Source organism: Zeugodacus cucurbitae, chromosome 3 (genome assembly GCF_028554725.1).
Source record: "Zeugodacus cucurbitae isolate PBARC_wt_2022May chromosome 3, idZeuCucr1.2, whole genome shotgun sequence".
Lineage (NCBI taxonomy): Eukaryota > Metazoa > Arthropoda > Insecta > Diptera > Tephritidae > Zeugodacus > Zeugodacus cucurbitae.
In genome coordinates this window covers 59,218,534-59,241,887 of record NC_071668.1, presented here as the reverse complement: position 1 = coordinate 59,241,887, position 23,354 = coordinate 59,218,534, and the positions used below count along the sequence as shown (strand labels likewise).

Below are 23,354 nucleotides of genomic sequence, written 5' to 3'. Positions count from 1 at the left end.
AGTGCCACTTATGCTTAACAAATAAACAAAGTAGGGGTTTTAATATTAATATAGAAATACAAATGCATATAGTATATTAAAATTTATAATGGAGAGCGTAGAATATATGTACATATATATGTATATCTTTGTATATCTTTGCTTTTATGTGGATATTAAACTTGTGAAGGTCGATCTAATGTACATAATACTTCTATCAAATAATTATAAAAATATATGTATACAGAAAAGTCAAGTTTTGAATATTGTCCACTCTTTAAAATTAGGATAAGCTAATGAACTGCATTTGATATTTGTAATACGATGTAAAGCACTCACAGAGTTAGTGTAATATAATATTATTCTTTATTATACATAAGCTTTGTGTTGTAAAACTCTTCTTAGTATGCTATGAAGCTTCGATACTGTTTAACAGTGAAGGTGCGTGTGAAAGCTTTTCTTCATAACTTGCTAAGAAGCTTTTAACCTAAATTAATGCCTTAATATAACACATTTCAATTTAAAAACCGCATACCTCAATGATCTACTTCATGGTGCTATGAGATCATTGATCATTGTACAGAACTCCAAATTATAAGAATATATAATGAAACTGAGATTTTGTAGCAAACACCCCTAATACAATAGAGTTCTTTGAGTTTTCTTTACTAGTTTGTTAAAAAAATGCAAATTGTGGACCTAGTTATTTTCGCTATTTTATTCTTTCGCTTATTCGGTTTTCTAAAAAAAAAAGAAATGAAAAAATTATGAGTTATCTCCTCTTATCGCGTTTTTGTGCTTTATTGTTCCGATAGATGCGGTTTGCAGAAGAAGAAAGTCATGTTTCATTCAGCTATTCAAGCAAACGGACACACACATATTTTTAATATATTTATTAGTTAGAGAGGTATACTTTAAAATTATCTGGAGCATTTTTATACATTTAGTTACTAGTTTAAGGCGTTTACCAACCTTTAAGCTGAGAGTACATTGAGAGACAATGAATGTCGCTTATGAAAGAAGCTGCTGAGTCGTTAATGACATTATAAAAATCTCAAAGAGTCTATGAGAAGTATAATATATGGATATCAATTATTGGAAAATTATGAATTATGTATTAAAATAGATATGTAGGAATATTGAGCTTTATGTGAAGGAAAGCTCGAGCTTCGCATAACAAACAAAATTATTGACATTATAAAGTATAACAAACTTTAGGTAGGTTTTAGGTCTCTCTAAATATAAGTTCATTCACTAGTGGGTAATGAGCTTTAGTGAAAGCTCTAACTTATTAGAATTATAGCTAAGAATTAAAAATGACTATATTTAAGGTAAATCTGTTAAGGTTTACCCTCTCTCTAAGTATAAGTGAGTATTGAGTGAAAATTCGAGCTTATGCGAATGAAAGCTAAGGACCAATACACACCGTTTCACGTTATAAAGAATAACTGACCTTAAAAGGTTTCTGCTAAGTATCAGTTCTATCTAAATATAGGTGAGTATGAAGTAAATCATGGGCTTAAGTGAAAGCTTAAGCTTATGCAAACAAAGGCTAAGGATTAATATAAAATGTTTGGCATTATAGGAAATAAGCTTATTTAAGGTAAATCTGTTAAGGTTTAGATTCTCTCTAAGTATAAGTGAGTATAAGTGGAAAATGAACTTAAGTGAAAGCTTTAACTAATGCAAATGAACTAATAACTAATGAAAGAAACAATACAAAGATTTTGACGGTAATGTTTTAAAGTATAACTATCTTTAAGGTTAATCTGCTAATGTTTAGGTTCTCTCTAAGTATAAGTGAGTAGAAGTGGGCAATTAGTTTTAATGAAAGCTCAAGCTTATGCGAATGAAACGTAAGAATCAAAACGAAACTTTCCACATTAATGACATTATAAAGAATTAATTATAAAGGGTCTTTGCTGAGTACAAGTTTTTTTCTAAGTATAAGTGAATATGAAGTGAATGTCGAGCTTATGAAAATAAATGCTAAGAAACAATAAAACAAATATTACGTTATAAAGAATAACTATATTTAAGGTATATCTGCTGAGGTTAGATTCTCTCTAAGTATAAGGCAGTAGAAGTGGGTAATAAGCTTTGATGAAAGCACGAGCTTATGCGAATGAAAGCTTGAGATATTATTAATATTAATAAAAATTATATTATTAATTAAATAATTAATGATATTCAGTAACTCAGTTTCAACTGAAAGATTTCTCTAGAATTTTTATCTCATTATAATGATTTATAAAAAGTAAAAATTTTTTAAATTTAGTTATAAGAAATGTTAAGTATTTTACTTACATAAAAATGCCACTCCACTGTATGCAACAGTCAGAAAAATTCCATACAAGTTATCGGCAAGCAAAACAAAGGCGCCGCGTTTAAAATGTGTTAGCTTTTCACTTGTTAAAATTTTTTTTTTCTATTTAATTTTCTTTTTTTGCACAGTTTTCACACAATTATGCAATTAATTAATTCTTTTTGCCAATTGCTTCAATTTTTTATTAAAAAATATTTTTTAATATTTTTTTTTTTTATCAGTTTCGCTGTTGCGCGCGTGTCATTGATGCAGTCCAAATATTTTCTTATTTTTTTACATATGTAAATATGAAGTGAACATCAACAGCGACAACGTGTTGCGTTGTAATACATGTGTATGTATGTATTTTGTATATGTAGCTACATGTGTCATCACCACATAGAGCTACTGAATACTGAATTTTTTAGCGCACAACAACAGCAAAATACACTTTACATGTAAATATGTTTGTTGGTATGGACTTTTATATGTAAGGAAGTGTGGCGTAGACTTTTACAAGTTTCATTTGCGGTCACTGTTTTGGTTGTTGTTGTTTACTTTATTGCTTTCTTCGCGCTTCTTATAAATATTACAGGGCGCAGTGAGCGCATTCATACATTTCGTTTCTCTCTGTTTGTCGATTTATCGTTTACATTGGTGGCTTGGTTTTGAGCATTAAAGCGGTGACTTGGACTTGTAAAAGACCTGTAAAATAAAATTTCAAGTATTATGTAAGTGCTTATGTATGAGCTGATTTCATTAAATTTTTGTTGTTGTTGTTGCAAAGATAATGCCTAAATTTGTAGACTGGAAGACGGTTCATTAAGTAAAATCACTTAATTTTTATAGATTTTTATTTTGTTTCCCTTCTCTGCAAAAGCGTACAGCTGAAATGCAACTCTGCTTTTTAATGTCACAAATTTTGGCATTATATGTGTTGTTGGATTAATTAGTTGTTGCCTTAAAGCCGCTAATAGAACTGTTATTGTCTGATAAATTAAAAAAAAAAAATTGACATAGGCATCTCTTCTTGCGAGCACCTTAGACCAATGAACGTTTAAAGTCTGGAATGTGGATTTCTTGTATATGCAAATCAGATACCTCTATCCGAAATATGTTTACCGCTTCGGATACTGCTTAAAATTTTAATGTTAAATTTTTTCCTTCATAAATTGATCACGAAGATTCATGTTTTGATATTTTTGAACCAATTTTTGAACCAGTCCCAGATCCCAACCCAGAAGTTCGCTTTTGAGGGTATGTAGGAAGTATTGAATATGAACCACTTGTATATCCTAAAGAAAGTCATTACTGATATACGTGGAGTCACTATGTAAATCAAGGTTGTATTAACGGTACATCAGAAAACTTGTTGCCTTTTAGGTTTGACATTATATACAACCTAATTAAAGAACTCTGTTGACATTGGGGAGAAATAATAATTTCAGTAAGTAATAACGGATCTGCAGTGTCTTTACAAAAGTTTCGAACAATGGTGATATAAAAATCTTGATTAACCGACAATCTAAATACTAACTATGAACAGGAGCAAATTTCATCGGAGGCAAGTCTCTTTTCCAATGCGCTCATGATATTGAAGGTGATGCTATGTTATCTACTATAACGCTTCCTGATTCGAACTCAATGAAATCTGTAGCAAATTATCAGTATTTGCTTAAGATTAATTTCAGTATTGTATTGGTTTTATTTCCGTCTTTCTTTCGCCTTTTGAAACAAATAGTGATCCAATTGATCCAATTTCGTTGAGTCTTTGGCGATTCGAACTGAGGTGTTTCAAAACAGCAAAGATCCAATGAAAGATTTCATAGAATCATATTCCATTTATTTCACCAAAAACCAGTAAACGGTCTGTTTTTAAGTCGGATTTTTTTCAAATTCATGAGATATGAACTTGCAATAAATCTAGATAAATTAATGATATTTTTTTTCACTCTTGACACATTTTAATAAAACACATACGTATAATAATTACGTATTTTTTAGATAAAACGCTCAATTTTTTTCTAATCTCATTCATTATTTTAATAATTTTTTTTTTGTATTATAGTTTAACTAATTAATTTACTTGTTGTTGTAATGACGGCTTTATTATAGATTTATTTATATGTATTATTAGTTTTTGACACTGATTCACCGGTTTCTTTTGAAATATTGACAGGCAGTCTTTATCAGAGTTTATTTGACACCCTTAGAGTAAAGCTGTTAATATATAAAATTAATAATAAAAAAATTAAACTATCGGTGTTTTGGCCGACATCGAATACACAAACCCCAAGGAATGCATTTTTCAAGCATATGTAAAATGAAATGAAGTGAACTAAAACCGATAAAAATTGGGAGTTTTCTTAAGCATTTAGAACTATATACGGTTGATTTACAAGTCAAGCTTGATGTAACTACTAAACTAGTAAAGAAGATCGAACAATACTTTTGCCTGTTTTGCGCCAATTGGAAATTCCAAGATCAAGCCAGGCCAGCCATGTGGACTTGGTCCTTCCAACGGAGTGGACTTCCACCAGCGGTCACTGCATTGAACACTTTCAAAGCCGAAGTGTTTACGCCCATTCGGACAACTTGACCTAGGCAGCATAGCCGCTGTCTCTTCATTCGCTGAACTATGCCAATGTCGTCGTATAACCAATGCCAATGTTCAAAAGACCATAAATCTTCCGAAAAACTCCTAGTGCCATCTAATCGGATGTTGACATTGTCCATGCTACTGCACCATAAAGCACTACGGGGATGATAGGGGACTTGTAAAGTTCGGGTTTTGTTCGTCGAGAGAGGATTTTACGTTTCAATTCCCTACTCAGTTCATATTAGCTATTGTTGGCAAGAGTGATCCGGTGTTGGATTTCAAAGCTGACATTGTTATTCGTGTTAATGCTGGAATTAACTAGGCGAATAATTTAGTGAACTTTATAAATTGAAAGCTGTCAATATTATATTCAAATCAAAACACAGTTGATCTGCTCTTCAACCAAAAGTACGAAAACTCTCCAGACCCGTAAATATTCAATGTAGCTTAAATTGGTGAGGAAAATAAGCGTTTTTTCTCTCATTTGGTGTTTTATGTTTAAAATAGTGACAATTAAAAGAAACAAGAATTTAATCGATCAAAAAATACTTGTTAAGTTCTTAACCTAACACTATAATCTGTAAAGCTGCTTTCAGTTCAATTGAACTACACACAACGTTCCGTCATTTCATTTATGACGTCACAAAACAATGTATTTTTCTGTTAAACACACTCCAAAAAATGTATCGGTTCGAAATTGTTGTAATTAAAAAAATCTCTCTGCTTGGAGAGATCTACAAATTTTTAGTTTTCGAATGAGATCCATATTGTAGTTAAAATGCTTTCCTGGTATGTAGATGTAATCAAGTAATTTTTATTTTATTTTTTTGTTGTTGTTTTAAGTTTAAGATAAAATATTAATTTAAATTTACACGTTTTATATTAGCAAAATATTTTTTTAAGATTTTTTTTATTTTTAATAAACGTCGCACACTTTCAGAGAAGCCATCACACTTTATTGCGGCATGCACACTGCAAGGCATTCCACTAAAAATAATTGATAAAACCAATTTGCAACGCTTTTTGCTAAAATATTTCCTAATTGTCAAACAGTAGCGAATGCGTTAAATTACCAGCACGAATTTTTATTGCTTGCGTCAATACAAACAAATACATTTATTTATATTATATTTCGAAAAAAAACAAGAAATTGCGAATTTTTGCCACTACACGTTTTGTTGTTATTGGATTTCTAAAAAACAAACTCCGCACAACAATAGCACAAAATTCAAGCGAAGGCTGCTTTGAGTCAACGAATGAACGAACATTTTGAAAATAAACAAATGCCGCAGTGAGCTAACTGAGCGTGTAGCTGTTGTTGTTGTTGTTGCTGCTTGATTTTACCATCACTGCAACACGTTTCTTCTCTGGCACTTTTGTATGCCTATATAACAGCTACATATATCAGTTACTTAAAGAGCGTATGTTAATGTTGCTTAACAGTGACATGCTCGGTTTTAATGTGGCCTTAACAGTGGTATGTTAAATTACTTTCAAGAGCGCAACAACACTTGTGAGAAGCATGCTCACTGTGGCGCAGCGTGTGTGGTGCAACTTGTATTTGCAGTTCTTATTAGAAAGCCACTAAATGCAGCTAATTGGAGATAAACAATTTTAATGCATTAAAATTTAAGCAGAAATCGTGATTTCGTTGCATTTTGTATAATTTAAATTAATTTTTTTTATTTATTCTGCATTTCTTCGTATTGAAAAATTAAATAATTTTCATTTAATTTACCGCTTGCCTGTGATTTTGTGTCTAAAAATTTCTTTCGAAAAATATTGTACAAATTTAATGCAGAGCGTTTGAGCGTGACAAATACGCTGTTAAACAAAATGCGCCACTAACTGCTAAAAGCGCCGCTCTCTTGTGCACATTTCTCAATTTTTATCGCAAAATAAGCTACTTTTTTAACTTTTAATTTTAGTCTTCTTTGTTGTGTTGCACATAATAAATTATTTAGTTTAACATTTCATTGTTGCTCGCATTAATTTTCATTTATTTATATTGACTGTTAAATTGTTTTACTTTCTTTGCCGTAATCAATTAGGTACCCGGTGCGAACATACAAGCACACAGGCGATAGTGTGTCACACTAAATAAATAAATTGCAAACTGGTTTTTTGAATTGAAAAAAAAAAAATAAAAAAAACAAAAACAAAACATATGTTATGTCAAATGCGTGTGATGCGATAACTTTGCGATTTGTTTTTTTGTTAAGAGTTTTTTGGTGTTTTTAATTTTTTTTTTAGTTTTTTCTTGTTGTGAAATTATATTGACATTCTTTCAATGTCTTTCGCTAATAATTTTAATTAGTATCCACCAACAATTATCAATATAAAGTTAATAACAATTGCGTTCCGTTAACTGTTAGGAATGTATTTGAAAGCAAAATACATTGGCCCGAGACATCAAGAACGAAATCAAATGCTTCTTTTTTTTAGATTGTGAAACATTCGCATGCTTGTTGTTGACATTTTTTCAATTTTTTTTATTTTAAAATTATTTTAATTTAAATTTTATTTTTTTTAATTTTTGCTCACTTCCGCACGTTTAAAATTATATTTGAAAACTATTATTTTAGTTATTGAAGTATGTATAGTTGAACTTCCTTAAGGGGCTATACCAGTGTGGCACTTTCAAAAATCTTTTTCTGGCTTATTTGATAGCTTATACCTTCAAAAATATCCTGTAAAATCGGCAAGGTCGTATTTTGAATAGTTTTTGAATGCCAGCGTTCTAAAGAGTTCCCAGGTATAAGCCACCATAGTCAAAACTTTAAACCCCTTTTTTTTATCGAAACGAAAGTTTTCAAAATTGCTGACATGATAACTCAACGAGAAATTGACCGATAGACTTCAAATTGAAACTGAGTAGTCCTGAATATATTTACTATGCAATGACCTAAGACCATTTTGATTGGTTGAAAATTGTCGACTACGCATTAAAAATCGACTATTTTTTTTATCTAAAACGACACTTTTTTTCAGAACTACATGATTTTGTTAATTTAGGATATTTTTCAAAACTTGTACGTCATTGTATAGGAAATAGATACCTTCAACTTTAATATCCTTTTTCAATTTTTTTGTTTCAGCTACTCATTTGGGCGGAATCATGTCACCAGTTTTATTTTTGGCACCACCGAAGACAGCACATAACTCCCATATACATATCACAATATTTATATAAAAATAAAAACTTAAAATATAGCTTATTATGTCCAAAAAACAACGAAACGCTCGACCGATCACTTCCTTAAAAAAAAAAATCACGAAAATCGCCTAATTTTTCATGTGTTACACTGGTATAGCCCCTTTACTCGAATCACGATAATCCACAAAAATCTTCGAGTTATGGAAGTTAAGTTCTATGAAATTGTTCTTCTATTACCAATTCAAGAGTTCGAGTTGTGGAGAACTTCGAGTGATGAATTTGATATTATGGAAGTTCAACTGTATATATTTCAGTAACACACTCTATATTTTTTCTTTGGATTCCATATATTTCAAATTCACATATTAATGCCAAAAACAATTATTATTTGTAAATATCCTTAAATTTACATAAAATTTAATCGTTATAGAAACTCTAATCACTGCGTTCGCACAACCCGTCGCCTATTTTTTTAAATCCACTTTTTTAATTCTTTCCTCAGTTCCCAGATTCACAAATTATTTTTATTATTTCAAATAAATTATTCAAAATTATGAAAATTTTCATTGAATTTTGAGGAGATTTACGATTTTATCAAACGTTTTTGAAAGAAATATCCGTTCCGACCGCACATTTTAGGAGACCTTTTGTCATGCCCACTCATTGGGTAAGGTAATTAACAAGCTCCATTTTATATTTTAAACAATTACGGACTTTTTCTGAACATCGAAAAAATTTACGATTTTATTGGAAACTTTTTGTAAAGTATTCCGTTCCGACACACATTTTAGGAAGCCTCCTGTCATATCCTGATTGGGTTTCTGTTTTATAATTAGCGGGTTTCATTGTTTATTTACTCAAATCTTTAATACGATCCATGTTAATAAATTTTATTCAAGTTTTAATGTTAATCATATTTGTATTTCATTTCTTATTTTAAAATAAAAGTTTATCCGACACAATAAATATTTGGGGGAAACTTTAGTATAGTATCCCCCGATTTCAGGGTTAAAATGGGTATGGTTGGAAAGAGGACGATCTCCAGATTACGAATATATATAATAGTTGCCGCAGGAGACTTATAGTTTTCGAGATATTCGCATTCAAAGTTGAAAATTTCTCAAATTTTATGTGGCGATATTTCGATTATTAGTTAACTTTTAATTTATATAATGCGCTTATTACACACTAACACTTCACTAAATTGTTTCCACATACTTATTTTATATCAATTGGTTTAATATTTGCTTTAAATAAGCATTTTAATTTTTGCACAATTTTGTTTATATGCTCAATAACCAGGTTGACAGATATCATGTGTTGCCATAACCAAACAAATGAAAATAAAAATAATAATCTTTCGCGTATTGCTTTTTCTGTAATTGCGGCCTTCGGCCGCGCTTTTGGAAAATAACTCTGGTCCACCCAATATCATGGTTTTTCAAGAAACAGGAATAAATGTACTATAAATCATGTAATTTTTTTATTAACTTTTATTCGTTTGTAAAATATGTAGATTTTTCAACACTTGATATCTGTCAACCTGGTTATTGTGCATATAAACAAAATTGTGCAAAAATTAAAATGCTTATTTAAAGCAAATATTAAACCAATTGATATAAAATAAGTATGTGGAAACAATTTAGTGAAGTGTTAGTGTGTAATAAGCGCGTTATATAAATTAAAAGTTAACTAATAATCGAAATATCGCCACATAAAATTTGAGAAATTTTCAACTTTGAATGCGAATATCTCGAAAACTATAAGTCTCCTGCGGCAACTATTATATATATTCGTAATCTGGAGATCGTCCTCTTTCCAACCATACCCATTTTAACTCTGAAATCGGGGGATACTATACTAAAGCCGACCCAATATTTGTATATTTTTTTGATGACATTTTTTTTTTAAGTTGAATCCAAAAGCTTTAAAATAGTTCAAGGCAAAAAGAACTTAGGCTCTTTCTAACAATAATAATATGACGTTAACCTTAATAATATTTAATATTTTAATTTTTTTATAATTTTTCATTTAAAGCTGCCAGGTTACTGCTCTACATATGCCACTATTTAAAAAAAAAAAAATAAATTTTAAACAAATTAATTAAAAAATCTATGAAGCGCGCAAAACAAGCAAAAAGTTTTGAGTTTAAAAAATAAAATTGAAAACAGCGTTACTAAATGCACTAAATTGTGTTTGTAGCGCATACGCTTCTAGAGCAAAAATCCGTTCATACATGTAAACAGCGAAATGTATGCGAAAACATCAATATTTTGCACTGAAACACACAATTTTTTCTCGGCCAAACGCCAATTTATTTTGATACTGTTGTTCTTGCTGTTTCTATAATTTCTTGTACTTTCTGCGGCCTTTCTGCTGCTGTTGCTCTTCAGCTGCAGCGGCACTCTGCGCAAACAGCTGATTTCAATGTATTATGCTATTTTTGCCTTGCCGCACCTTCGCGCTGTTGTTTTTGCAGAAAAATGCAAAAAAAAACACAATTTTATTTTGCTCGCTCCACACTTGCACATTGGCGCTGGTGACAGGCCAGCGAGACAATGAGGCAACAGCAGCGAATTCAGCAGCGGCGGCGGCAATGGCGCTGGCTCTGACACTTCCTTGACACAAAATTACACAGCATCAGCACCGCAACGAATTGCAAGCGTTATTCGCATAAATTTTAGACTTTTCAGGCACTTCCATAACTTTTTCAACAACACAAATCTAGCAGATCCTTGCAACAACAGCAACAACAATAAACAAGTAACTACACACAAATAATAAACAACCTGATTTTCGCCTATAAATTTATGCCGTTGTTATTGTTGCTGCTTTTACACATGTACGTACGTGTTTTCACCCACTCGCTCGCAGCTTGTGTGACTTGATTTTTGACGTGTGTTCTTGCTTTTATTTCGATTTCTAATGCATAAATGTTTACACTAAATATTCACTACACTTTTTTCATTTCCTTTGATTTTGTTTACTTGCTATTTTATACTTATAATATCTATGAAAATATTAAACTTTTATTACACAGCGACACGTTTTGTTGTTGCATGACACAATACGCAATGGGGGAAACACTCGCGACCGTATGACTGTAATCGTTGAAAATCCGTTTATAACTGAATTCCAAGTAAATTTGGACGCAACATATTAATGTCAGTCACGCTGCTCTGAGCGCTCCTCACTGTAATTAGATTTGTGCGATTTTATGTGCATATCTAGTTAACATAGGCGTATATGTGTGTATATTGGACAAACAACGAATGAATGGAGAAACAAACAAATTCTCAAATCACTTGACCACTTACCATATGCCGCTCAATACGCAACACTTGTGAGCGAACTCTATTTAACAGACTGTGTGGGGACTGTCAAACGAGTGCATTACAGCGTGCACTGTTGAGCGCCAAATGCCAATTGGCTTGGCTCCTCTCCACACCTGCAATTGGTCACAGTTGCTCGCTCACACACACAACGAACGTGTGCCTACATTTGTTTACCAGTTAGCTCATGCTCAGCTCGGTGGTTTATTACAGAGCGGCATATATTGTCAATGTGTTGGTAATACACTTGTACTTTTTGTTAGAAAGAGCGCACAGTAGTGTTGTGTTTATTGACAACTGTCAGCTGGTGTTTAGTGGTGCGCTAATGCAACACTAGTAGCAAGTGACAGTTGAGAGTAGTGGCGAATTTCGGACACCACTGTAGCTATAAATTAGTTTAAAAATTAAATAAATATTTAAAATTATAGAAATAATATTTTATAATGATATTTCTAATTATATAAATAAAATAAAATAAAATAAAATAAAATAAAATTAAATTAAATTAAATTAAATTAAATTAAATTAAATTAAATTAAATTAAATTAAATTAAATTAAATTAAATTAAATTAAATTAAATTAAATTAAATTAAATTAAATTAAATTAAATTAAATTAAATTAAATTAAATTAAATTAAATTAAATTAAATTAAATTAAATTAAATTAAATTAAATAAAAAAAAATAAAATAAAATAAAATAAAATAAAATAAAATAAAATAAAATAAAATAAAATAAAATAAAATGAAATAAAATAAAATAAAATAAAATAAAATAAAATAAAATAAAATAAAATAAAATAAAATAAAAAAAAATAAAATGAAATGAAATGAAATGAAATGAAATGAAATGAAATGAAATGAAATGAAATGAAATAAAATAAAATAAAATAAAATAAAATAAAATAAAATAAAATAAAATAAAATAAAATAAAATAAAATAAAATAAAATAAAATAAAATAAAATTAAAATAAAATAAAATAAAATACAATACAATAAAATAGAATAAAATAAAATAATATAAAATAAAATAAAATAGAATAAAATAAAATAAAATAAAACTAAAACTAAAATAAAATAAAATAAAATAAAATAAAACTAAAATAAAATAAAATTAAATTAAATTAAATTAAATAAAATAAACTATAATAAACTATAATAAAATATAATAAAATATAATAAAATAAAATAAAATAATAAAATTAATTTTTTTTTTTCGCGGGAGACGCTGATTATATTATTCGCATTTATTGTCCCACCAGGTCTTCTACGGCAGTGCGTCTTTGCCAATGCATTTAAAGAATGTTTATTCAGCATCATCTTCTGTTACGCCGTTGTATAGGCAGGAGACTCTTCGACTTTTCCCATTCTGTATAGGTATTTTTTGAAGTATCCGTGACCGGATAGGAGCTGTGTGGTGTAGTAGTCGACTTCTCCAAATTTACGGCTTGTCCATAAGCTCAGATCCCTTATAAGTCTGGCCGTCCATTTGCCGCGGCTTTCGTTTTCCCATCTTCGTTGCAATGCTAATACCGTATATTTCTTTATTTGTTCGATCGCGCTCTTATTGTTTTGACCTAATTTCTTTATTTCCCACATCTTTTTCCTTTCGTATGCAAGGAGGTCAATTGGGACATTTCCGCTTTTAACTATCACCTGGCACTGTCCGATAAGCTGATCCGACTCTGAGGGCTGCGGTGCAATGCACTCTGGCCAGCACTTTCTTCTTGACCGTCTTTGTTTTGTTGTGTTCCTTGTTGTTCTTTCTGTTGTGTTGTTGTTGTGGTGTACTCATTTTTGTTGAAAGGGTCTTCGGTTCAAATCGCTATCTCCGCACGTTGTAATAGTTGCCCTCTATGAACCACGTTGTTATCTATGCAAGCAGCGAGGCCACGCGAGTGTTGACACAAGTTCTTATGGGAGTTTGTGTTCAGAGCCAGGTTCGGGCACAAATCAGGAGTTCGTCTCAACTGAACCTATACGTCCAAATTAATGGCGACATGCATTGAACGTACTTGAAGACCTGCCAAGGTTTTAACGAGACGGAGATGAGTGCAGCATTAGCCTGCCAGCCATTTCGGTGAGATTTCACTCTCCCCTACTAAAGTGGCAGAATACTGCTCTCAACAGGCCTTCATCAAACTAATCTAAACCGTGTTTCCAGTATACCGGAATCTTATTGGCCTCGTTTCTGATGGACGTTTGCCCAGTGCTTTCGACAGCGTCTAAGCACATTAAAGGGGTAATCGCTGGGTTGATCCCACGTTGCTTTGTTGCCTCCCTCTCCTGGGTAGGTTCTCCCTCGATTGAGCCATGTTGGGGGCGACACGTTTTCGTGCGACACCAAAAACTTCCTGAGGTGCCATGGCTACACGTTTTCGTGCGACAGGCATTGTCTGGCCTTAGGTATTGTCATGTGTTTTTGGTTGACGCTACAGGGTTTTTTGAATGTATTTCTAAATTTTGGTCCAAGTTTCATAGAGATATCTTCATTTTTGCGGTTTTTATGATAAAAACTCAGAGATTATTTTTAATTTTGAAAATTTATTGGAATTCATTCGATATTTCGGAAAAAAAAGTATAAAAAAGATATTGAAAAATTAAAATTAGGATATGATAACTTCAATTACATTGATTTTTTACATTAATTTTTTAGATGTGTATATTTTGGAAAGCAATCAATGCACAATTGGGGAGTGTTGGGGCATTGCGGACAGTACGTAGTTGTCCTTTTGATATTCTTGCTTCCTTTCGACTAAATTTTATTTTTGCTTTAGCGTAGCATAAAACACAAGCACGTCGGATGGTTTTATTATTTTCATCTACTCTTTTTGTGATAATATGTTTTGATTGCGATACAGGCTGCGGGGATGTGAGATCCAGTAGGCCCTTAGCAACGCGTTCACGGAATGTTCGTATATTAATGTTTCTATTCGTAGCTGCTTTATACACAGTATAGGCATTTACCACGGAAAGTCCAAGTAAAAGTTCAATTCCCAGCTTTCGGTACCATTTTAACCCTTTGCGAAGGGTATTTGCGTATGAAGCCATTTGGTCGGAATGATCAATGCCTGATTTCCCCTTATTATATTCTACCACAGCCAGTGGCTTTTCTGTTGCTCGTCTTTTACGTCTCGCTCCTTGACTAGTTGAAGGCTCTGCAGGATTACGTGCTCCATCTGTTATGGATACCATTATCGGGGCATGTTTCGTGGATAGCATTCTGACGTCGCGTTTATCTTTGCACTTTAGAACAACTATACCATAGGGATCTTCTCTAGCCACTATTTCGCCTTTCTTTATAGGAGCAACCATAACTTCTTTTGGGAAATGTTACTTGTTGGCACGGAGTGTACCGACCACATGTGTTTTTTGATCTAGCATTGAATGAGCCAATTCATAGCTTGTTGTTGTCTACATATAAAGTTCGACCCTGACCTTTCAAATCAATGATCGCAAACAGATATAATAAAAAATTTAAATAAATGTAAAGGAAAATGCGTAAAAAAAAAAGAAATAGCAAAAAAAAACGCGTCGCACATTTTCGTACGACATCGATTTTTACGATTGCAATTCCGTCGTGCAGTGTCATGTCGTAAGGAAACGTGCGACAAAAAAAACCGTTATAAAATCCAAAATAAACCACAAAATCATCCGGGATCGGCGCAGAACTGAATATTTTCTGCTTTTACACCAGTTTATAGCAAAAAATGTGCTTGGCACAGGGGGAAGGGTGGCACTCAATGTGATAGAGGCGGCATCTATTGGACTCTTCGCCAGAGGATCATTGGGCGCATGAGGCTTTTTAGGCCAAACCCTCTTTTCCTGCAGCTCTTGGTCTGAGGCTGCGCAGCTAACCTATTACATAGGCCGCTACCTGTGACCCCGGTGGTAGCCTGAGCTCAGCCCCATGTTCACTCGAGTATACTTATCTGACCTATGATCTTTCTCCTTAATCACGTCCTTATCGAGACAACTCGTCCATGTATCTTTGGTACGGCGACGGGACGAGAATTTTTAACTAACCAATCTCCAAAAACTTTATCAAAATTATCTAAACAACTAGAATCTGTTTTAAATTATTAATATTTCATGTATAATCACCACTATAACCTAAAAAAATTGAAAAAAACTCTCATTTTTTATTCAATTGTATTAAAGTATAAAATTTGTATTTTATTAAACTAATTTAATTTTTAGTTTTTTTACAAAAGTTAAACACACTGGAGAAATTATATTTAACACTCAGACACCATATTATACTTAATATACATACATACACATTTTTTCTATATGCTACTACTACAATGTTGGTCTACATATTAACGGATAGTATATTTACATACATTTATACCAGGTATACCCTTTTACTAGTACGTTTTTGTAAAATTTGCCAAATATTTTAGATTTCTTTTGTAAATAGATCGCAAAATATATATAATTTTACACAATATATGTACGTACATATATATATAGTATATATATATATATATTATGAGCTGTTTTTAAAATTGTGTGCAAGCGGCAAAAATACTTCACAAAATAAAGTAGTCGGTCCTGTTGGGTATAAAATTCCGATTTTTAGTAATTGTGGCGATTCTTTTGGCAAACCAGCTGATTATATAGTACTTACATTGCTTTTTTTTTTTAAATAAGCTTTCATTTGCTATTATTATAAGCTATATTTTATTTTCCTTTTTGAGCTTACACATATTTTCTATTTTTTATAGATATTTTGAATTATATTTTTTTAATATTTTTTATTTTTCATATTTTTATCTCTTATTTTTTCTTCCTTCTTAGTTTTCAAGTGAAAAGGCACTTTTTCATTTCTTTTTCACTACTCTCTAATACGTTACAGCACATAGACTAAAACTCAAGGAACCAAATACACCGATCAATTTACTATAATGTTCTAAAACTAGTTACTTTTGGTACAATACTAGTCCATACATACTTAAACTTGAGATATTACCTTGCCTAATGTACTACTAGTGTAATAATTTGGCTCTTAACTTTTCTTTTCTTCGCTTCGTTTTCCTATTCTTTATATTATTCTTACATTATCCAACAAATATATAGTTTTAAAAATTTCGAAGGTTCTCCAAAAGGTTAATGTATTCTTACTTTAATTGTCATAGCTCAGCCACGACACAAGGATTAATGGTTTCGGGCTCAATCCATTCGGATACAACTTTCATGCAAGAAATTCCGGACAGCCTTTAAGTAATCTGAAACCTGACCGATCAGTCAAGATAAGAGCTTAAGGTGGTTACTAACCGAATAAAGATTGTTCTCCAAAAGTCCTCATTACGGTTCTCTCAATTAGATCATGCTTTTGAAGTTGCCAACTTTTATCATGCCCAATCAGCAGTTTCCTAAGGTTTTGAGCTTAATTTTTAGTTCTTCTTCAAGTCTTTTAAAATCTCAAATTTGTTCATAGTTTCTTAATAAATTTGTATAGTGAAAAGTTGAGGGAATTGATGTTATTCGAAAAATTCAGATATCTACAAGTACTAAGCAGACTCTAAGCTAATGGCTTTTACAAGAAGTCTGAATACGTTCAACATTTTTTTCATAGTCAGTCGATAACGTCCTATAAAAGCTCTTTAATGTTTGTCTAATATACATCAAAGCGGGGCTCGAGCGTAGTATAGGGCCTTTATTCATATAGTGACCGCTTTTTAAGAATAGAAAGAAATGAACATCTAAGAGGTTCAATTTATATAAACTTTTTAAAACGAATTTCGCGACTCTATCAAAATGAGTTTGAGCTTTATGCTATGTCCATAAAGTCTGCAGAAGTTTTTTATCATTGCTCTTCGGAACCGTCTATAGCTTCAACTACTCATTGCAACGCTTCCCAATGGTTACCGGAGGAATGAGCAGTCAAAAAGTTTCACCAGAGACAAACCCTGATATTTTCTACGAAAGTGAGTGTAGGAGGAAACAAGAAATATAAGGTCCCCAGTTCTTCACAAGAAAATACTATCACTATAGTTGAAGAAACAAACACTGCTATTTCGTGAGAGGTCTTGAAAGACCATATTTTTATAGACCCTTTTCTGTTCAAGATATGGAGATATGGAATATATTAGACCAACATCTGAGGTTACAGCAACAGCTCAGCCTCTATGTAACTTGTAAAACTTTTAAATTCGAAATAACTAATTTTAATGAAGTCGAAAATCTTGAGAATAATTCCATAAATCATTAGAAGTCGTTTCGAGACCTTTGGTGGTACTTGAACATGCAAAATAAGGGTGTGAGGTTAAAATTTTTATAATAACATTTTAATGATGATTTTGCAGATTAAAAGCGGTTTTGGAGGGAGAACCCAGAAAAAAATATATGAAGGAAATTCAGAAATTGTGGGTAAACTTTTGATTTTTTTTTTTTGCTTTATATTTTCAAGAGATTTTTTTCTGAAGTATTGTTAAAAATAACAACGATAATAAATTTGAAAAATAAATATAATGATTTGAAACGTCAAACTTCAAACTAAAAATTATAATTTACTAAAAATCTACTTTTTTATACAGAAAAATATATTAAATATTTATAAAATGAAAGACAACACATTAAATAAATTTATAAAAATATTGCATTGACATCATTTATTCAGTTATTTTTATATTTAAAGTAATAAAAATTATAATAAATTTTTAGAAAAAAAAAAATTGTTTCACTATTCAAAGAATATTTATTTATTTTAACAATGCGCAACATTGTAAATGTATTACTTTTGATTCACTATGTAAAAATTAACACTAAATAAAGTAAAATTTTTTTAATGAATAATTCATTTTAAAAATATATATGCATATAAGTATATGAAAATAAATTTATATATGTAAATAATAGTTATCAACGTACCACTCTTCACACGCTTTCTCACTAACTAACACTCAGCACTACACAATTTCTTTAAGTAAATAATACAAGTTTAACATATTTGAAAAAAAAAAATTAAAATATATTTAAAATTTTATTTAAATACTTCAATTAGCAGCGTTAAAATGTTTTTTCTTTCATATTTTTTTATAAAATTTAGTTTTTTTTTATAAAATTATTATTATAATTTAAATATGTATTTTAAACTTAAGGCAAACGAAATACTTGCGTATACAAATTTACTAAACTCAAATAAAATTATGAAATATTTTATAAATTATAGTTAAAACATTGTTTTTAAATATTTTTTTATTAAAAATTATTATAAAAAATATTTTTTTTTTATTAAAATTATTAAAAAAATAAAACTATTTATAAAAATATTCTTTAGTTATAAATATTTAAAAAACAAATATTTTTTATTGAAAATATTACAAAAAATATTTTTTTGTTATTTATTTTTAATTATTTTTTATATTATAAAAATTGATTTTTTTATTTGTATTTTATTTTAAATATATTTTACATACAAATATTATATATTTTTTTTTTATTTTCAATTTAAATTTTTTTTTGATAATTTAATTTTTTTTTAACGTATCTTGATTTGATAGTCATTTTATTAATATTTAAATGAATATTATATATATGAAAAAAAATATATTTCAAAAGATGGGAAATTAATTTAGAAAAAATATTTAGAAAAAAATATATTTTTTATAAACAAATGGTAAACAAAAATAATAAAAAAATATTTTTAATCCTTGAAACTCTAATTAATTTTATTTTTTTTCAGGGAATCGGATTAGGTGGGATATTTCGCTGTAAACAAATATGTGGCGGTTTTTGTGGCATGTTTATTTATGCATTCATATAAATATTTTTTAATCCTGCTGCAGGATTTACACTTATTAAAAATCATATTCTAAAAAAATTCACACATTTTTAATAAAACAGTTGGCGTAAAAAATTTAACATAACTTAATTAACTAAAATTAAATTAAAGGCAAAATCTTGAATACAAAGTGCGCTTGAACAAACCGTTATACAACTAAATTAAATTATAGTTATTTATGCACATATTTTTTTAAAGCACTAAAATTGCAACACATTTCACTAAGGCAATATGAAAATGAAAACTTAAGTAGAAATAGAAATATTAGCGTAAAAAAATCACTGGTTACTGCTGGTGTTAGCAGTTTGAGTATAATTGGCTTTTTCAGACAGACTAAAGGACATACAATTTGCATACAATTTTTTCGATCGTCTGTAAAAAAAAATTTTTGTTCTTAAGCCAAATTTTTTTTTCAATCTGTCTATAAGACATTTTTTTTTTATTTAGCTTAAACAAAATTTCTTTGAAACAGTTTCTAAAAGCCAATCATTTAAATATTTAAAATTATTAATTCTAGTTTAAATATTCATTTTTAACTTTTTTTTATTTTTTATGTTTTATTAAATTAAATTTTTTATATTTTAAACTTTTTCAAATATTATTTTTAATTACATTTCAATTTTGCAATTTTTATTTTTTATTCAGATATTTTTTTTTGTATTTCGAAAAAATGCAGTAATAAAAAAAATAATTAAAATAGAAAATTTAGTTCAAAAGAAGGCTAAAATTGTAATAGTGAATAGCTATAAATATTTCTTAAATTTTATAATAAAAGAAATAACAAAAAATTCAGTAGATCATTTCAGCAAAAATGAAGCAAGCATTAAAAGGAGCAAACCAGCACTCCTGCAAAATTGCTTTTCATAAAAATATTAAAAATAAAAAATAATAAAATTTATATACAAAAAATATCCTAAATTGTATTAAATTTTTATCTTTTAACACAAATGTGAATTCGTGCAAAAACAACGTGCTTAGAATGTTGAATAAAAAATGAAAAATATTTTTTAATTTTTTATAGCCAAACCATTTTGCATCGGTAACAAAAAGTTTGAGGTTATTTTTATATTTAATGAAATTATGTTAAATATGTTTATATTTGTATCATCTTGTTCCAAGTTTTTTTTTGTTCTGTAAAATTCAATATATTTAGCATTGGTGTAATCATATAAAACAATAACTAAATTTCATGAAAGCACAGTGAGGATGAATAATGGTAGTTCGAAGATTATGAAAATAAATTTACAAACCACCTTGACTCTAGCTGTATCAATTTCAGTTGTAGCTGCCTTTTATTAAACTAAAAACTTTTCAATTTTTTTTAATTATTTAAGTGTTTAATGTAATAGAAAAAAATATAATTTTATGATTTAAACATTTACTGCAAGCAGACATACAAACATTCATTTAACTAATCCTCTTTTATTTTTTTTACATTAAGTATTGTAGCGGACATTAAAATTTATTTTTTATGTATTCTTAAAAGATTTCATTTCTGTTATAATTGTTAAAAAATTAGTTGTGCATTTTTGTATATTTAGTCTTTTTTATTCAATTAGAATTGGTTTTGAGGAAAAAAATCTGTTTTTTTACATTTAAATTATTCGCTTTTGAATTCATAAATAAAATAATTTTTATAAATTGAAAAAAAGGATATTTTACACAAATTTTATCATATTCAACTTTTTTCGAATTATAAATATTAAAATTATTATTTTTTTTTTCAATTATATATTTGGCAAAATAATTTGGAAAATATTTAAGATTGTTTTCAGCGAAGTATTCTATTATAAATAAAATAAAATAAAATATAATTTCCAATAAATAGAAATGTGTGAATTGAAAAATTTATATTCAAATTGTGTATAAAAACATTTCGATTTATCTTTGAAATGATTTCATAATAATTTTAGGTTATGTTTTAATAAGATGACAAAATAGTATAAACTCTGCATACTTTTAGGATGATTTAAACTGATTTTGAAAAAGTGTCGGAAAAGTGGAATTTAAGTAATACAGTTGAACTTTGCTAACTTAAATCACCATGAGCCACAAAAAAACTTCGATTTAAAGGAACTTCGAGTTATAGAAGGTAATTTGTAGGGAATTTGACTTGTATTTTCAATTCAAGAGTTCGATTTATGGAGAACTTCGAGTTATAGAAGTTATTATTATTATAATAAATGAAAGAAAAAAGCTAGAAGAGTTTTTGTAGACAAAATAACAATATTGAACAAAAAAATACGGAATTATTCGAACAGAAATCTTTTGCATTTATTTCAGTAATGACCGATTATGGCAAATGCAGTTATTTCTTTATTAGATTGTTGTTGTTAAAGAGGCCTATAATATCCATTTCGACTCCCTTGAATCTAGAGTTGTGGAATCGAGGCAAATTATATAGAGCCGATTTACTAAGAAAATAAATATTTTTTAATGCTGTTCTAAACCTTTAAAATGTTAATTTCTTTTATAAAAAACGGTATACGATATGATACAAATGAAATTAGATTTAATAAAATGTGAAACCAATGAATGCAAACAAATATCAACAAAGATAATACTTAATTCTTTTCTGGAAATTAAAAAAATGACAAAAACTAAAAATTTTAAACTATAAACACATGTAAACTAAAAATATTAAATTACAAAAAAACGCAAATGAAAATATTGCATTTAAAAAAATAAACAAAATTAAAAAAAAATATTAAATAATGAAATCGCTTTTCAACCAACATATTGTATTAAAAAATAATTAAAACATTAAAACCAAAAAAATATTAAATTTCTTTCAGAGGTTTTTTATAAAAAATTCTTTCATTTAAAACATTTAAATGTTTCATTTTTAATCAAAAAATAGTTTACCATACATAAAAACGTTTGTTTCAAAGGAAAATACGAAATAGTAATTGTTTTTATAAAAAAATTGTGTTTAAAAAAAAATTAAAAAGTGATATTTTTTTATAAAATATAACTCATTTGTGAATTAAAATTGATTTTTCAATACTTCAAAAGCGAATAATTTGCATGCTCACATTTACTTTCACATAAACATATATATATACGAACATAACATATAAAGTACATGTATATTTAACATTTAGAAATTTTTTCCTTTTTTCCATTTTTCTTTGTTTACATATCTTTGCAATATGCAAGCTTAAACACTACACACACAAATTTTTATTTAAAAAATTTGGCAATTCTTTTACTTTCACTATGGTCCACAATTTCCAATACAAATACATTCATGCATAAGACTTTTAAAAGCATTTGGAACGCAATACGCCACAATTGAACCACATTGCTCCACAAATGGTTCACATGCACAATTTCACTTACAAATCTTCACACGCTCATCATTTTCTATAGCAATAAACAGAAGAAAAAAATACTATATTCCTTTTTTATATATGTTGCATTTTACTATCAGTTTCTTTAACGTTTACTCATTTAGGCACATGTTTTTCATATTCAAGTTTCTTTTTTTTTGTTGTTTTTAGTTAAGTTTAATAAATTACATACTAACTTATGTAGTACGCTTAGGGCTACTTAATTAATTGCTTAATTTAATAAAATTGGGTTTTATGGGCATAGTAAAAAAATACTAAAATGTTAGATACTAATCAATTGAAAACTGCACAAACGTTCGCTAAATCATACGCATGCGTAGTAGTGTAATGAGTAAAAGTATTACTAAAAAATATTTTAGTTTGCCATACTTAGATATCTAACATTCACTAAAATATTGTGTTTCTTTTTCATATATATTTATATTTTAAGCTGTCTTCGTTCCATATTCGCCTTTTCACGAATATTTTATTTTTTATTTTTTACTGCGTTTAGCGGCATATCTCAAAAACTAACAGTAAAATATGCTGATGCCGCCGCTTTAAGCACAACCAATAGCCTTTCGTTTGGCTAAATCCATTGCACTTTGCCAATTGCACAGCTGGCTATGCGCATGCGTTTTGTTGTTGCCCTTGCTGCTTTTGCTACTTCAACTTGTTGCTGTTGTTGTTGTTGCGCGCTATTGCACGCACTATGCAACAACATTTGTCAATGCTCTCCACGCAACAATTCCATAAGCAAATTGAAATCACCGCCATCACGTGACTTAATCGTGAGCATTTCCTTGCCAAGCTGCGGTGGTGGGGAAGAGAGTGTTTGTTTAGTTATGAACTTTATTTTGA

At 29.2% G+C, this 23,354-nt stretch overlaps 2 protein-coding genes across 7 annotated transcripts in view; both read right to left on the bottom strand.

The window, feature by feature from the left end:
• The window catches only part of LOC105216178 (beta-1,4-glucuronyltransferase 1), a 249,143-nt gene extending 237,857 nt beyond the window's left edge, over nt 1–11,286 (bottom strand). For 4 of the 5 annotated variants that reach the window (XM_054227009.1, XM_054227011.1, XM_054227008.1 and 1 more), the window contains exons 1-2: nt 10,830–11,286; nt 2,287–2,989 (exon numbers count right to left, since the gene is read on the bottom strand). The gene's annotated coding sequence lies outside the window, so the exon portion shown is untranslated. The remainder of the gene's footprint in view (nt 1–2,286; nt 2,990–10,829) is intronic. The other variant, XM_054227012.1, reaches the window with a different exon arrangement.
• An 8,179-nt stretch (nt 11,287–19,465) lies between these two features.
• The window catches only part of LOC105216167 (nuclear hormone receptor FTZ-F1 beta), a 78,907-nt gene continuing 75,018 nt past the window's right edge, over nt 19,466–23,354 (bottom strand). For both annotated transcript variants that reach the window (XM_029042832.2, XM_011190521.3), the window contains exon 7: nt 19,466–23,304. In XM_029042832.2, coding sequence (XP_028898665.2) covers nt 23,221–23,304 — 84 coding nt within the window. In that variant the 3' untranslated portion in view covers nt 19,466–23,220. The remainder of the gene's footprint in view (nt 23,305–23,354) is intronic.